General features: G+C 35.1%; 1 protein-coding gene across 1 annotated transcript in view; it reads right to left on the bottom strand.

The window, feature by feature from the left end:
• LOC150082548 (uncharacterized) overlaps positions 1 to 10813 on the bottom strand; it is a 52011-nt gene extending 41198 nt beyond the window's left edge. Inside the window, exon 1 of the mRNA XM_090378686.1 lies at positions 10154 to 10813. Within this exon, the coding sequence (XP_090234812.1) occupies positions 10154 to 10304 (151 nt within the window). The 5' untranslated portion in view covers positions 10305 to 10813. The remainder of the gene's footprint in view (positions 1 to 10153) is intronic.
• Positions 10814 to 16808: the final 5995 nt, after the last annotated feature.

The raw sequence follows: 16808 nt of genomic DNA, 5'->3' as shown, positions 1-16808 counted from the left end.
CCTAGGAGTACACATTCCCTGACTGCCCTCCTACTAGGAGGACGACTCCTATTAAATAATTTGAAGGAAACTTTCAAGGAAAATTGCTAATCTTAAATTTATGGAAAATGGCAGAATAAAACTAACTGCTATCATTTAATTACTGTATAACTATGGACTTAAGTGAATGCTCTCATGATGCAAATCTCAAAGATTTATCTATTCCTGTAAATATTGTGCTTCAACGTTATCACAAGCATAAAAGAAGAAGAAGTGTTAAAACGTGTTAAAACAGTGTTAAAGAAGTGTTTAAATGTGTTAAAACATGTTGATTAACATTTTTAAAAATATGTTAATTCCGTTATTAAAAAAACATGTAAAAGTTTCATTTTTAAGAAAGCATGTTGATTCCCATTTTTATTAAAAAAACCATATTGATTACCATTTTTATATAAAAACATGTTGATTGCTATTTTGTGAAAACCATGTTTATTTCTCAATTTCTAAATCATGTTAGTTAAGATGTTGATTTCTCCATTTCTAAATCATATTGGTTAAATATTGATTTCTCCATTTCTAAATCATGTTGGTTAAGACGTTGATTTCTCCATTTCTAAATCATGTTGGTTAAGATGTCGATTTCTCCATTTCTAAATCATGTTGGTTAAGATGTTGAATTCTTCCTTTCTAAATCATGTTGGTTACGATGTTGATTTCTTCATTTCTAAATCATGTTGGTTAAGATGTTGATTTCTCCATTTTTAAATCATGTTGGTTAAGATGTCGATTTCTCCATTTCTAAATCATGTTGGTTAAGATTTGGTGATTTCTCCATTTCTAAATCATGTTGGTTAATTGCTAATGTTGATTTCTTTCAAATCATGTTGATTTATTTCAAATCATGTTGATTTCTCCATTTCTAAATCATGTTGATTTCTCCATTTCTAAATCATGTTGGTTAATTTCTCATGTTGATTTATTTCAAATCATGTTGATTTCTCCATTTCTAAATCATGTTGGTTAAGATGTCGATTTCTCCATTTCTAAATCATGTTGGTTAAGATTTGGTGATTTCTCCATTTCTAAATCATGTTGGTTAATTGCTAATGTTGATTTCTTTCAAATCATGTTGATTTATTTCAAATCATGTTGATTTCTCCATTTCTAAATCATGTTGGTTAATTTCTCATGTTGATTTATTTCAAATCATGTTGATTTCTCCATTTCTAAATCATGTTGGTTAAGATGTCGATTTCTCCATTTCTAAATCATGTTGGTTAAGATTTGGTGATTTCTCCATTTCTAAATCATGTTGGTTAATTGCTAATGTTGATTTCTTTCAAATCATGTTGATTTATTTCAAATCATGTTGATTTCTCCATTTCTAAATCATGTTGATTTCTCCATTTCTAAATCATGTTGGTTAATTTCTCATGTTGATTTATTTCAAATCATGTTGATTTCTCCATTTCTAAATCATGTTGGTTAAGATGTCGATTTCTCCATTTCTAAATCATGTTGGTTAAGATTTGGTGATTTCTCCATTTCTAAATCATGTTGGTTAATTGCTAATGTTGATTTCTTTCAAATCATGTTGATTTATTTCAAATCATGTTGATTTCTCAATTTCTAAATCATGTTGGTTAATTTCTCATGTTCATTTATTTCAAATCATGTTGATTTCTCCATTTCTAAATCATGTTGGTTAAGATGTCGATTTCTCCATTTCTAAATCATGTTGGTTAAGATTTGGTGATTTCTTCATTTCTAAATCATGTTGGTTAAGATATTGATTTCTCCATCACTAAATCGTGCTGATTTCTATACCGTTAAACATTTAGTTTTAAAATAACGTTGATTTTAAAATTAAACGTGTCGACTGCAGTTTAAAAACGCCATTTATTTCAACTCTAAGATGACGTTGGTTTCTTTAAATTTTGACTCTTTACAGGACAATATCAAAAACTGCATATTAACATCAATCAGGTCGAATCCGAATTCAACTGTGACGTAATGTAACATGTTTATATTGTTAACCATAGCATATTACATCACAATTTTTATTATTATTAATCCTTACAATAAAGGCAGTTTACAAAAGTAAACCTTTTTGTGATGGTGCAAGGCCAGTGTTGCCCTGATAGAGAAGCATGGCAGCTTCTGTTGATAGTACTTATTACCCTAAAAAGCTATAACACGCAATTTACATAGACAACCTGCTAATGCCTCATTGACTAGGTTTGTATTGACATTAATCCCAAACAACCCAGGTTCAATCCCAATGCAGGAAATGTTCTGTTAATTGGTGGATGGTCGAACAAATTATATGAATCGGTCAACACGGTCTAATAAGTGAGCGAATCAAATCGATAAACAACTCAATCAATCACAGGAGACAGAATCGTTCTATCACTATATCTTCACAGACCCATACTGTCAATTGCGACACACCAACACCCTGCAGACATGACGGACTTAATCAATCAAAAAGACGTGAACCAAATAAGGAGTATCGATCATTGCTCATCTGCCAATCAGACAGGACATGTTACTCACGTGGTCCAAGATCACCTTGGATAACCTTGAAGTGGGGGAGGTGGGGGAGTTCCGTGATCACACCCTTAATCACATGTGCACTTCACAGAACACATAAATCATTAATCGAAGCGGTCCAAGTACTGCTGTGAGCGTCCCCTAGCGGATAAGCCATTAGAGAAAACTGACTGACGTGTTGCTCTATTGGAAGAGAGAGAAATTGGTTATTAAGAAAGATGTACAGCCATACCTGATAATAATGGAATATTCCGTAACAGTCATGTAAGGATCTCCAGCGTGAAGAACATTATATTAATTTGAAATTTCATGGCGCGTTTAATTCAAACTCCCATGAAAACTGGACAAATAATTATTGAGAAACATTTCCTGGTAATCTCTCATCACAAAATTATTCTCCAGGTAGTTCTACAGACTTAAGCGTGCTAAGTACTCCACTGATTCATATTCCTTTAAAATCGTGTTGATTTTCATATTTGCTGAAAATCATGTTGATTTTCACATTCGTTGAAAAGCATGTTGATTTTCAGTATTTAAAACATGTTGATTTTCCAATTAAAATATGTTCATTTCACATTTAAATAATGTTGATTTTTTTATCGAAATTATATTGATTTGCATAAACATTTCTAAAAGCTTTTCTATTTTCCTTTTCTTAATGCAGAATTCGTCCTGCACTCAGCACAAGTCATCAGCGTTCTACGTAATGAGGTCTTCGATTCCTCTCCAAACCTTAATAGAAATTCCAATAGTTTCTCCACGAATGTGCAACGCTAACCACCAATTACTGAGATTATACACAAAAACACAATGGACTAAGAGTCGCTTTATGAAATAGCCTCTACTTTGTAGAGATATAAACTTTGTTTGAAAGATATGCAACGCTTCTTTGAAGATGTCATGGAGTCACCAACCACGAAAGAAAAATATTTGTTGTTAATTTGAAAGATGTTCAGAAATTTCAATATTTTTAAGAACATGTTCATTGGTTTAAGTTTTATCAGAGAGTGTAGATTTGGAAATTTAATTTAAAAAACGTTCCAATTTCCACACTGATAACATGAAAATTTCCAAGTCGTTGTAAACATCCAGAGATTTCCATTGATGTAAACATCCTGATTTCTCCATTGATGTAAACACGTTGATTCTCCATTGTTATAAATATTCTGATTTCTAAATTGTTGCAAGCATCCTGATTTCCGTATTGTTGTAAATATCCTAATTTCCGTATTGTTGTAAATATCCTGATTTCTCCATTGATGTAACATCCTGATTTATCCATTGATGTAAATATCTTGATTTCTCCATTGTTATAAATATTTTGATTTCCACGTTTTTGTAAGCATCCTGATTTCAGTATTATTGTGAACGTCCTGATTTCTGTATTGTTGTAAATATCCTGATCTCTCCATTGATGTAAACATCCTGATTTCTCCATTGATGTAAACATCTTGATTTCTTCATTGTTATAAATATTCTGATTTCACATTTTTGCAAGCATCCTGATTTCCGTATTATTGTAAAGGTCCTGATTTCTGTATTGCTGTAAATATCCTGATTTCTCCATTGATGTAAACATCCTGATTTCTCCATTGATGTAAACATCTTGATTTCTCCATTGTTATAAATATACTGATTTCCACATTGTCTTAAACATCCTGATTTCCACATTGTTGTAAACATCCAAATTTTCACATGTCTTAAACATACTGATTTCTCCACTGACGTAAATATGTCGATTCCCCAGTGTTGTAAATGTACTTATTTCCACATTGTTTTTAACATCCTGATTTCCAAATTGATAAACATATTGATTTCTCCATATGTAAACATCCTGATTTATCCATTGATGCAAACATGTTGATTCCCCATTGTTATAAATATTCTGATTTCCAAATTGTTGCAAGCATCCTGATTTCCGTATTGTTGTAAATATCCTGATTTATCCATTGATATAAACATCCTGATTTCTCCATTGATGTAACATCCTGATTTCTCCATTGTTATAAATATTCTGATTTCCACATTGTCTTAAACATCCTGATTTCTCCATTGATGTAACATCCTGATTTCTCCATTGATGTAACATCCTGATTTCTCCATTGTTATAAATATTCTGATTTCCACATTGTCTTAAACATCCTGATTTCCACAATGTTGTAAACATCCAAATTTTTACAACCTTAAACATACTGATTTCTCCATTGACGTAAACATATCGATTCCCCAGTGTTGTAAATGTACTTATTTCCACATTGTTTCCTGATTGTTTCCTTATTTCCTGATTTCCAAATTGATAAACATATTGATTTCTCCATTGATGCAAACATGTTGATTTCCCCATTGTTATAAATATGCCAATTTCCACATTGTTCTAAACCTCCTGATTTCCATATTGTTGTAAGCATACTGATTTCCACATTATTGTAAACATCCAGATTTCCATATTGTCTAAACATACTGATTTCTCCATTGATGTACACTTGTCGATTCCCCATTGTTGTAAATGTACACATGTCGATTTCCCATTGTTGTAAATGTACACATGTCGATTTCCCATTGTTGTAAATGTACACATGTCGATTCCTCATTGTTGTGCATTTATTTCCACATTGTTGTAAATATTCTGATTTCCAAAATAACTTAAACATATCGATTTCTTCATTGATGTAAACATGTTGATTTCCCTATTGTTGTAAACATGCTGATTTCCCCATTGTCGTAAACATGTTGATTTCCCCATTGTTTTCCCCATTGTTGTAAACATGTTGATTTCCCCATTGTTGTAAACATTTTGATTTCCATCTTGTTTCATCTGCATTTAATTTTTAATGACGTCCAACTCGTTAACTGCGTGTTTGCCATTCTCATTTTCTATGGCTTTTTCACCAAATTTATCGCATTTTGATTTATTTTTATGACGCAACATTAAAGTTATTTTTGAAAACAAATGCGTATCCCAGACAAGATGCACTTCTTTAATACAATAGCCTCTAAGAAGAGCATTTTATATTGTTATTGTATTGTATATGATTATTATTATTATTATTACGTTAAATTGAATATGTACAGCTATTGAATTAAAAAATGTTACACCTTATTTGCTGAAATCCTGCATTAGGTAGACAAATCAGAGAGAGTAAACAGTGACATGTTATACCGTGTCACGACTTGTTTTTTTTTACGATTAGATATTTATTCTTAGCTTTTTAATACATTTCTTAAAGTGAAACTCAGAATTCGCTTAGAAGGCCGGGTGAATTCACAAAATGATAGAAATCTCCTAATTTTCAACTCAGAAGTTTCAAGCGGAGGTAGAATTCGGTAACTGATGAAGGCAAACACGAGCAGTCACGGAAAAGTATACAAAACTCAAAAGAAACAAGCACTCCCCCCACCTCACACAAATAACGCACTCACATATAAGTTCGCATTTTCTCTTGAAATGTTTATCCAACTTTGTGCATGGAACTCTGAAAATTTTTATGCAGATTAGAAATCTGAGTGTTGGAGAAGGTACGCTGTCATATATATATATATATCATAGTGCTCCTTTTGCATACATGAATAATTTAAATGTCTGGAGGTTTTAGCATTCCTCGAAATTATCCCGGTTGGTAAATTCCGAGAAGAGCAACTTTAATTTTAAAAAATAAAACAAAAAATATATATATCCGAGCCCCCGAAACGTAGACATATTATTAATGGTCGACACGCGTAGAATTTTCCCAAGTACCAATAGCATTCGAATCGAAATTCCCATTTAAAACACGAGCTAAAACTTTTCCAAATCTGTAAATAAAATCTTAGATTTGGCGATATTGCCTACTCCAAACTTCCATCAAAACAACTGTGCAATTGCCTCCAAAGACATCCCTTGGGTGGGCTTCTATTTCGTACAAATCATGTGGAACATCCGAAGAAATATTGTGGCTTCTTCGCACGGAAATCTCTCTTTTAAATGTGTTGCTTGTGTGATAGCACAAAAGAAAGAATGTAGAGGAGAGCAACCCCTCCACAGACATCTCAAAACATCAATTCAAGTCAAAGTCTTTGTCTGGTTATCAGTCTCTGAATTTTGGACCCATAGAAGGAGGCTGTGGTTGAAAATAGGCTCAAAAATTGCTTGCTTTAATCATTGGGAAAAGTTTATTCCGCATGGTTTTTAGTGTTTTGTACTAAAAATATCACTATATCAATATTTTTAAAAAAATCTTAATATTGTTTAAAATAATGGCTGATTTCTGAATTGTTTAAAAAAAGCATAGGTTCAGAATTGTTTTTTTTTTTTAAAGTTGATTCAGAATTGTTTCTTAAAAAACGTTGATTCAGAATTGTTTAAAAAATGTTGATTCAGGACTGTTTAAAAATATTGATTCGGAATTGCTTTTGAAAATAAATGTGATCCAGAATTGTTTTTAAACAAATGTTGATTCAGAATTGTTTTAAAACAAACATTGATTCAGAATTGTTTAAAAATGTTGATTCAGGATTGTTTAAAAATATTGACTCGGAATTGTTTTTAAACAAATGTTGAGTCAAAATTGTTTAAAAAATGTTGATTCAGAATTGTTTAAAAAATGTTGATTCAGAATTGTTTTTAAAAAAAGTGTTGATTCAGATTGGTTTAAAAAATATTGATTCGGAATTGTTTAAAAATGCTCACTCAGAATATCTTAAAAATATTGATTCAGAATTGTTTTTAAATAAATGATTTAGAATTATTTTTAAATGTTTATTTAGAATTGTTTTTAAACAAATGATTCAGAATTCTTTTTAAACAAATGTTTACTTAGAATTGTTTATAAACAAATATTGATTCAGAATTGTTTTTAAAAAAATGTTGATTCAGAATTTTTAAACAAATTTGATTCAGACAACATACAAGTTTCTGAATTATTTTAAAAAAGCGTTGATTCAGAATTGTTTTAAAAAAAACATTGATTCAGAATTGTTTCTTAAAAAAACGTTGATTCAGAATTGAATAAAAAATGTTGATTGAAGACTGTTCAAAAATATTGATTCTGAATTCATTCGTACGTTGTACAACGTATATTTGATTCAGAATTGTTTTTAAACAAATATTGATGCAAAATTGTTTTTAAAAAATGTTGATTCAGAATTGTTCAAAAATATTGATTCAGAATTGTTTAAAAATATTGATTCAGAATTGTTTTAAAACGGTGTTGATTGAGAATTGTTTAAAAAAAGTATTGATTTCTGACTTCTGTAAGAATATATTGATTTCTAAATTGCTTTAAAAGGGTATTGGTTTTAAATTTGTGTTGATCACACAAAGTTGTGTTGATCTAACAAGTATTAAATCAGAACTTTAAAAAAGGGAAGCTTTAAAAAACGTCGTTACAAAAAAAAAAATCAACATTATCTTACATCGATTTCACCATTTTTGAAAAGTCAAGATAACCTCAAAGACTTAAGATTTTTGAAAATATTAACAATCTTAAATCAACATTAACCATCCATAATTTAAAAATATTGAATCAACCACCAAATATACGAATAAGAATACGTAAGTTCATACCAGGTCAACCACAATTGAAAAACATTTTAAATTCCTGTTTAAAGTGTTTTTATAACGCGGGTTGTTTACTATTCTTGGTACCATTTCTCTTGACAGTGAGCGTTCTCAGCAAACAATACCACCTATAGCAACCCTTTAGAAACACCGCCTCCTCTGGGAATACCGACTGAACCGATATTTAGCGTGAATAAAAAATAAAAAAATCAGCGGAACGAAGTATGTTATTGTTGTTCCAGGGTCACCCAATATGGCTGCTCAGCCTTTAGCCTTAGTCTTGCTTAGATCAACAAGTGGGCTACGTGTTGATCGAAGTGACGGCCTATGCACGCACACCGCTGGCACCGCGAGCCAGAGACAAAGCGTTACCGCCAAGTCTCCGGCAGTGCGGTATGGAGAGAATAAACTAGCGGCTTTTGTGTTATCGGCTGTCTACTGTTAAAGACCTTTTGATTGGTTGTAGCAAAGCGAGGTGGGAGGAGGTGTGGGGGGGGAGAGGGGGAATATGGACAGAGGGAGAGAAAGAAGTAGAGAAATAGAACAAAGGACAGAAACGGGGGCTTGTTAAATGGTAGGAAGAACGCGGTGGGTGGGTGGAATATCTGAACGTTCTGAAAGTGTGAATGAATAAGTAAAATGACTACTTTTTATTACACCTTGGATAAAAAGGGGTATTGGCGTTATTTTCATATGTTAGCCTTATTGGCGTTTTGAGTCGAGAAGCCAGACACGTGCAGAAAACAAAAAACAACAACAAAAAAGTGGATATGTATAAAATATTGAGCAATTTATAAGTGGCTTGTATTGCCTCTAAGCCGTCTATTGTTTTTGTTAGCCATATATATTTACTCTTCTATAAACGCACTTGTTGTACGATGCAAAGGAGCAAAAAAGACAGTCAGGTAAGGGTACCCGGTGCAAAAAAAGCACTGCTCAACAGACAAGTCTGATAAAAATAAGTGACTTCGTTTTAACTGATTCTGGCTTGTTTATAATATCGGATTTAGAGTTATTAAAACGATATTCATTTTGGAACTGTTAAAAAATATATCGATTTTTAGCTGTTTTTTGTTTTTAAATGAAAATTTAATTATTTGCTGAAATTAATAATTAAATTTTCAACAAACAAAAGATCAAATTTGTTGAAAATACTGATTTTAGCGACTTTCAAAAAATGTCAATTTCAACAGCGTTTAAAATGTGTTCATTTCAATCTTGATAATAACCGGTTGATTTTGATAATTTTTAAAACGTGTTGATTTCAATTTTGATCTTTTTGAAAACGTGTTGATTTCAATTTTTGACTATTTTTAAAACGTGTTGATTTCACTTTTTGACTATTTTGAAAACGTGTTGATTTCAGTCGCGATAATAACGTGTTCATTTTGATCAATTTAAAAACGTGTTGATTTCAATTTTGACCTTTTTTGAAAACATGTTGATATCAATCACGATAATGTCGATTCAGTCCTGATTAAAATATTAATAACAATTGAATCTTGTTGAAAATCCTGATAAGAACTATTAAGGCCTCTTGAAAATTCAACAGGATCAAAATGCTGTGGATGATGTTCCTGTTGAAAATGTATAAATTTGAATTTTCTTAAAACGGCTTGATTTGCATTCTGTTTTTTTTCGCAAAAAATAATTTCATTAGTGTCGGAAACGTCTTAATTTCATAAATTTAGGAACACGCCGATTTTAATATCACATTTTTATTAAAAACACGTTTTAAGCATTCACAATCAAACTCCTTCAATTCTCCTAAAACAGAAAAAAAAAAAAAAAAAAGAAATGAGAGTCCATTTCCGTGTTTTGCAACGATGCCCACTACTTTATAAACAGACCTGTACAATGTTTATTTTTAATAAAACAACAATGTTTTAAGAGGGTTTCTGCATTTGAAGTACCACGAATAAATTAGAGGTAAATTGTCGTTTTAATTAAAAATGGACGAATAAATGGTACATAGGGAAGGATGTTGTCTAAGAGCGCGAGAGCGTACCGGTACACGTTAATTTATAAAGCCATAAAGCCTGCACGTAATTTCTAGTGAGAAAATTCAATAAACATGCAACTCACCATTGCCATAATGGACGGCTAAACACGAGGAATCTGGTGGCGGACTAGGGGCTGTCTCCGCTTCCGTGGGACTGGAAGGCTCGTGGTACGGCCACCGGTTGCTATGCTCAGCGGGATTCTTAGCTTTCTTCACGAGAAACGAGCGGGGCATTATTATGTGAGCCGAAGGGGGGAATGCCGAGAGGAAGTAATCCGCTTCTGCCGAGGTGGTGGTGGTGTGCTCCTCTGAGAAAAGGGAAGAAGAACGCGAAGGTCCGCTTGACCCACTTTCGTCGGCCGCACAACGATACGGAATTAGCGGCGGCGTGCCGACCCGTAGTCCGTGAGGGAAGGCAATTTTGTTCGCGTAGCAGTTGGACCACGCAGAAGCCGCGTCTTCATAATACTCGATCGTCAAATGGCTTCCTCCTTTGTCTCGCCGGAGACCAGGAAAACTTGTAAAGCATCTTCCCGGTCAGCCTCCGTTGGCTACTGTCTCGCGCTGCGTAGCCTTGCCTTGCCACTAGACGCAGCGTCTCTTCACTGGCTAGTTGATCCCGAGCACTGTATACATACACACACACATACACACACACACGCACGCACACACATACACGCGGCGTTCGGATTGCACACGCACGCGTCTGCAGCGTTTCCCCAACGCGCGCTAGCTACAATATCGTCTCCTCTTCTGCCAAACCCATGTGGTCAACAATAGCGTTAATTACCACAGTTCTCTCTTCCCCCTCCCCATCTCTCTCTCTCTCTCTCTCTCTCTCTCTCTCTCTCTCTCTCTCTCTCTCTCTCTCTCTTCGTTCCCACTGTCAGCAACGCATGGCGTTTAAGCACGAGCTTTGTCAGCAGCTGGGAGTTGGGCGCCGTCTCGCGGTACGGCTACCAATGGGCAAAGCGCCAAGCGACCAGACTCGCATCGCATTATGTTGACGTAATCGGATCCGAGTTCTCTATTAAACAATAGTGTCGCAGTCAAGTGTGGATGACTGTTAAAAGGCACCCCCTTTATCGAATGTCGGCGAAAATTTTGCATCGTATGCACTGCGGATAACGATTTTTTCCCGGACGCTTTAATTGCCGCCAGATTCTACAGGTAGTTGCGTCTATTCCGTAAGGCGAACGGAGCGGAAATTCATGAAAATTACGATTATTTGATGTTTCTGCCATTAAGGGACTAATTTAAATGTTTTTAAAACATATTGTTCGGTTTAAGTTTAAGAAAATTAAAAAATATATTTTTTCCATTGATTATCTTTAAAAAACAAGTTGATTTCAGTATTGTTGCAATACATTCTTTACAGTATCCTCAAAACTTGTTCATTTCAATATCTTCAAAAGTTGTTGATTTCAGTGTCCTTGGAAATATGTTGATTTCAGTATCATCAAAACTTGTTCATTTCAGTATCCTTAAAACTTGTTGATTTCAATATATTCAAAAGTTGTTGATTTCAGTTCTTGGAAAAATATTTATTTCAGTATCCTTAAAATGTTGATTTCAGTGCGTTTGAAACATACATGGAAATGTTCATTTCTGTATTTTTAAAACACGTTGATTTCAGTGTCCTCAAAACTTGTTCATTTCAATATCTTTAAAAGTTGTTGATTTCAGTTTCCTTAAAATATGTTCATTTCAGTATTCTTAAAACGTTGATTTCAATCAAGTGTGGATGACTGTTCAACATGTTCATTTCAATATTCTTGTAATATGTTGATTACAAAACTTGTTCATTTCATTATCCTTAAAACTTGTTCATTTCAATATATTCAAAAGTTGTTAATTTCAGTACCTCGTGGATGGATATCTTCACTTTCAAGATATTCCTCCACCACTTCAGCTCGATGTGCAGGGACGTTGTCGTGCATGAACAGAAAATCTGGGCCAACGGTACTCCTAAAAAAATGGCACATAGGGTTGAAGGATCTGTTCTAGGTATCTCTGCGCAGTTAAGGTACCCCAATCAAAAATTTGAAGAGGAGTGCACCCGTTGATCATTATTCCGCCCAACACGAGACCATCACCTCCACTGCAAGTGTCTGTTTCTCTGATGTTAGAGGGATGGTGCTGCATTCCTCGTTGTGTCCAAACGAAATGTTTTCACCTGTAGCTTCAGCAACCTCAACAGATAGTTGATGGCAGGACATCGTAGGGTTACATCTTGGTGGTACAGTCAGATAGTGGGCTGTTCTGGTTGACGTAGCGCTCGAGCGACCTTGGCCAGATCTTCTTGTAATGGTTGCTGTCTCCTGAAACTACGTCCATAGTGGATATGACTCAGCGTGACACATTGAGACACCTCCGCCTGCGACTGCCCGGCTTCAAGTCGTCCAATGGCCCTACATCTCGAAGAATCATCTAAACGAGGATGACTTGCCATCGTGAGTCCTGGAGATGTGGCTGTCCCAGTGAGAAAGAAAACAAGGGAATGAAGTGAAGTGGTCGTAACCCTTGTTTTTAAGGCTTCAATAATTAGCATAATGTGCAGCTCTGTAAGGTGGTAGATCAGATCGATTGCTATTGGATCCTGGGAAATTGCATTCCAGGATGCCTACTATATTAAATATTTTGTTCCGTTAATTTTGTCGAGCAGTGTATATTAGTGTATCTGTCTGCTGCCCCTCCTCTCTCTTTATTCTCCTTTCTTTCTTCTCTTTCCTCTCTATATCATATTTACCTTTGTCTCTTCTGTCTCTTTCCCGCTTCTTTTCTTTTCTTCTTTTCCCTCTGTCTATATTAAATCCGCCTTTCTCATTCTTTTCTGTCTATATTACATTTGTCCTTTTCTTTGTTTCGTTCTTTCTTTATCGATCCATTTTTCTTTCTTTATATTAATCTGCCTCCACCTTCCTTCTAGTTTAATCTCTCTCTCTCTCTCTCTCTCTCTCTCTCTCTCTCTCTCTCTCTCTCTCTCTCTCTCCTTATCCACTTGCTTTTCTTTATTCTCTTTTTCCTTTCCTTTCTGATCAATCTTGCGGTTTCTTCTCTTCCGTCTATATTGTATTTGTCTTTTTCTTTTTTCTTTCTTCTTTCTTTGTCCGTCTAGCTATCCATTTCTCTTTCTTTATATTGCTTTATCCAGCTTTATCTTCTCTCTAGTTTTATCTCTCTTTCTCTGTCTTTCTCGTTCTCTCTCTCTTTCTTTCTCCCTCTGTCTCTCATTCTCTTTCTCTATATATGCTTTCTGTCTCTCTGTTTCTCATTCTCTTTCTATCTGTGTCTTTCTCTCATTCTCTTTCTCTAATTTTATCTACTTTATTCTTTCCTTTCTGTTCTGTCTTACGCTTTCCTTCTTTCCTTCTTTTTCCCTCTGTCTATATTGTATTTGTCTTTTTTCTTTCTTTCTTTATGTCCGTCTATCTATCCATTTCCCTTTCTTCATATTGATTTATCTCGTTTTATCATCCCTCTAGTTTTATCCCTCTTTCTCTGTCTTTCTTGTTCTCTCTTTCTCTCTGTCTCTCTTTCTATCTCTCATTCTCTATCTTTCTCTCTTTTTATCAGCTTGCTTTTCTTTCTTCTCTTTTTTTCTTTCTGATCTGTCTTGCGTTTCTATTCTATTTTTCGCTCTGTCTATATTGTACTTGTCTTTTTCTTTCTTCTTTTTTTATGTCGGTCCATCTATCTATTTTTCTTTCTTTATATTGATCTATCTCTATCTTTTCTTCTTTTCTGTAGTTTCATCTCTCTCTTTCTCTTTCTATCTCTACCTTTATCTCATTCTTTCTGTCCCTATCTTTATCTCTCCATTTTTCTCTCTCTCTGTCTTTATCTACTTGCTTTTCTTTCTTCGCTTTTTTATTTTCTTTCTTCCTTTTTTATTTTCTTTCCGATTATATTATATCTATCTTGCACTTTCTTACTTTTTTTTCGTTTTCCCCTCTGTCTATATTGCATTCATCTGTTTTTTTTTCCTGTCTCTTCGCCTACCACTTTCTTCTCTATATTACTCAAATTTATCTGCATTATAACCCCCTCCCCTCTCTCTCTCTCTAAGGGTGCAGGAGAGCACAAGGTGAGTTATTCTGTCACTCCTGCAGGTAATTTTTCAGGAGAGACAAAGAGGCAATTATCACACTGCATAAATCAACGGTCACGCGACACCTTGAATACTGTACACAAGCGTGAAATCCACATTTCAGAAAAGATATCGAATGTGCAGCAGACTACAACTCTGATATCCTCAAAATAAAATTCGCTGATGAAAGAAAAGTGAAAATATCCTTGAAACGTTCGATTGTAATAAACAGTTTAATTGTTTAATAGTTTACATTTCTGTGCCTATAACTGCGACATCCTCAAAATTAGCTGATGAAGGAAAAGTGAAAATATCCTTGAAACGTTCGATTGTAATAAATAGTTTAATTATTTAATAGATTACATTGCTGCGCAGCAGACTATAACTGCGACATGTTCAATAGCTGATGAAGGAATAGTGAAAATATCATTGAAACGTTCAATTGTAATAAATAGTTTAATTGTTTAATAGTTTACATTGCTGCGCAGCAGACTATATCTGCGATATCCTGAAAATTAGCTGATGAAGAAAAAGTGGAAATATCCTCGAAACGTTCGATTTTAATAAATAGTTTAATTTTAATCAGAGTGTCCGTGTTATTTTTGAAAAACACTCTCGCTCAACCCTCAGACGCAATTTTTACTTATCTGAAGATGGAGCTGGATTTTTTCGTCCCAGAGTTTATGTAACGGACAAGTTCAATTGAAGGTCGTGTGTGCCACTCGTAGGCCACATTCCACCACTTCTTTCATCAGAGTGACAGCCACTACGAAGCCACAGTCGCTCCGAGAGACAGCTGCTGCTCGATGCCGAGGATAGACATCGGCGATACACTCGGAAGGAAAAACACACGATGCACGAGGTGTATCTTTGTGCGGAGCACTCCGGAACAGAAGACACGTTTTAAGCGTACGTCATCGACACCAACAGGTAGTTTTGCGGCAGAAAAGAATTTGTTAGTGGATCGGGGGGGAGGGGGGGGACACTCGCCGCTGCACTCGAATGGAAAGAGCAACAGCATCGCATCGGCCGTACGACGGCAAAAATGTAATGGAAAGAAAAAAGAAGTGTACTTGAGGAGCATCGTTTTGTATCGGCAGGAGGACGTGATGCTCGAGGCTAGCGATGTTGACGTGGCGTGTGACGTGTTCGGAGGCGCATTGTGCAGCAGTTGGGCCTTTGAAACGGGGTAAGTCGGACGTGCGCTTGCTGAAGTAATCTAAATTGCATCGTTTATGATATTACTTTCATTCTCTGTCCCCATCTTTCTGTTTCTTTTTCAATCTCTCTCTCTATTGATTTTACATTCTCTCTCTCTCTCTCTCTCTCTGTCTGTCTCTCTCTGTCTATAGCCCACAATAATGTATCTTTTGCTGACATCTTTCTGCGAATTATTCCCCAGTCCTGTTCTGTTTATTTCTCACCACTCAGTTTCGCCCTTTCTACCTTTCTCTATTTCTCTACCGCTCTTTCTTTTTCTATCTTCTTTCCTTCTTATCTTGTTTTCTCTTTCTCATTCGCTCCTCCTCTCTCTCTCTATTTATCTGTTTGGCTCTCTTTATCTATCTATCTATCTCCTTAATATCCGATTCTTTCTTTCTCCCTGTCTTTTATATCTGTCTCTTTCTCGTTTTCCCCTTTTCTCGCTTTTTTATTTATTTGTCACTTTCTCTCTCTCTCTCTCGATTTTCCTTTTTTCCTTTCTCTCTCTCTCTCTCTCTCTCTCTCTCTCTCTCTCTCTCTCTCCATTTGTCCTTTTTTTCCCTTTTGGTCTCTCCATTTTTCCTTTCACTCTCTCAATTTTCTCTCTGTCGTCATTGTCTCTCTCTCTCTCTCTCTCTCTCTCTCTCTCTCCATTTGTCCTTTTTTTCCCTTTTGGTCTCTCCATTTTTCCTTTCACTCTCTCAATTTTCTCTCTGTCGTCATTGTCTCTCTCTCTCTCTCTCTCTCTCTCTCTCTCTCTCTCTCTCTCTCTCTCTCTCCATTTGTCCTTTTTTTCTCTTTCGCTCTCTCCATTTTTCCTTTCACTCTTTCTTCATTTTCTCTCTGTCGCCATTATTTCTCTCTCTCTCTCTCTCTCTCTCTTCATTTTTTCCTTTCACTCTCTCTCTCCATTTTCTCGCTCTCTCTTCTCCCCCCCCCCCAATTTTCTCCTCTCTCTCTCTCTCTCTCTCTCTCTCTCTCTCTCTCTCTCTCTCCACTTTTCCTCTCGCTCTCTCTCCATATTCTCCCTCTTTCTCCAAAGGATGGTTTCCTAATAAGGTGACCATTTAGTGTATATATTCGCTCTCTTTCTCTCTCTCCAAAGGTTATTGTTCCTAATAAGGTGACTCCCTCTTTTATCTCTCTCTCTATGTCTCATTCTTGTTTTCTTTCTTTCCCTACTGTTTTTGCTGCCTTTCCATCTATTTTTCTATTCTTTCTCTCTCTCTCTCTCTCTCTCTCCTCTTCCCCCAAAGGCTGGTGTTCCTAATAAGGTGACCGTTGAGTGTATATATTCTCAGTCTCTTTCTCCTTCGTTCTTTTTTTTTTTTTTTTTCTCCCACTATATTTGTTGCCTTTCCATCAATTTATCCGTTTTGTCTTTCTCTCCATTTCTCCATTTATCTCTCGTTTTCATTTATTTTCTTTTTTCGGCTGCAAATTTC

This window comes from Mastigoproctus giganteus, chromosome 7 (assembly GCF_048544385.1).
Source record: "Mastigoproctus giganteus isolate SK-2022 chromosome 7, ASM4854438v1, whole genome shotgun sequence".
Classification (NCBI taxonomy): domain Eukaryota; kingdom Metazoa; phylum Arthropoda; class Arachnida; order Uropygi; family Thelyphonidae; genus Mastigoproctus; species Mastigoproctus giganteus.
Note: the sequence above shows the minus strand (reverse complement) of the source record. Positions and strands in the feature narration are given on the sequence as shown.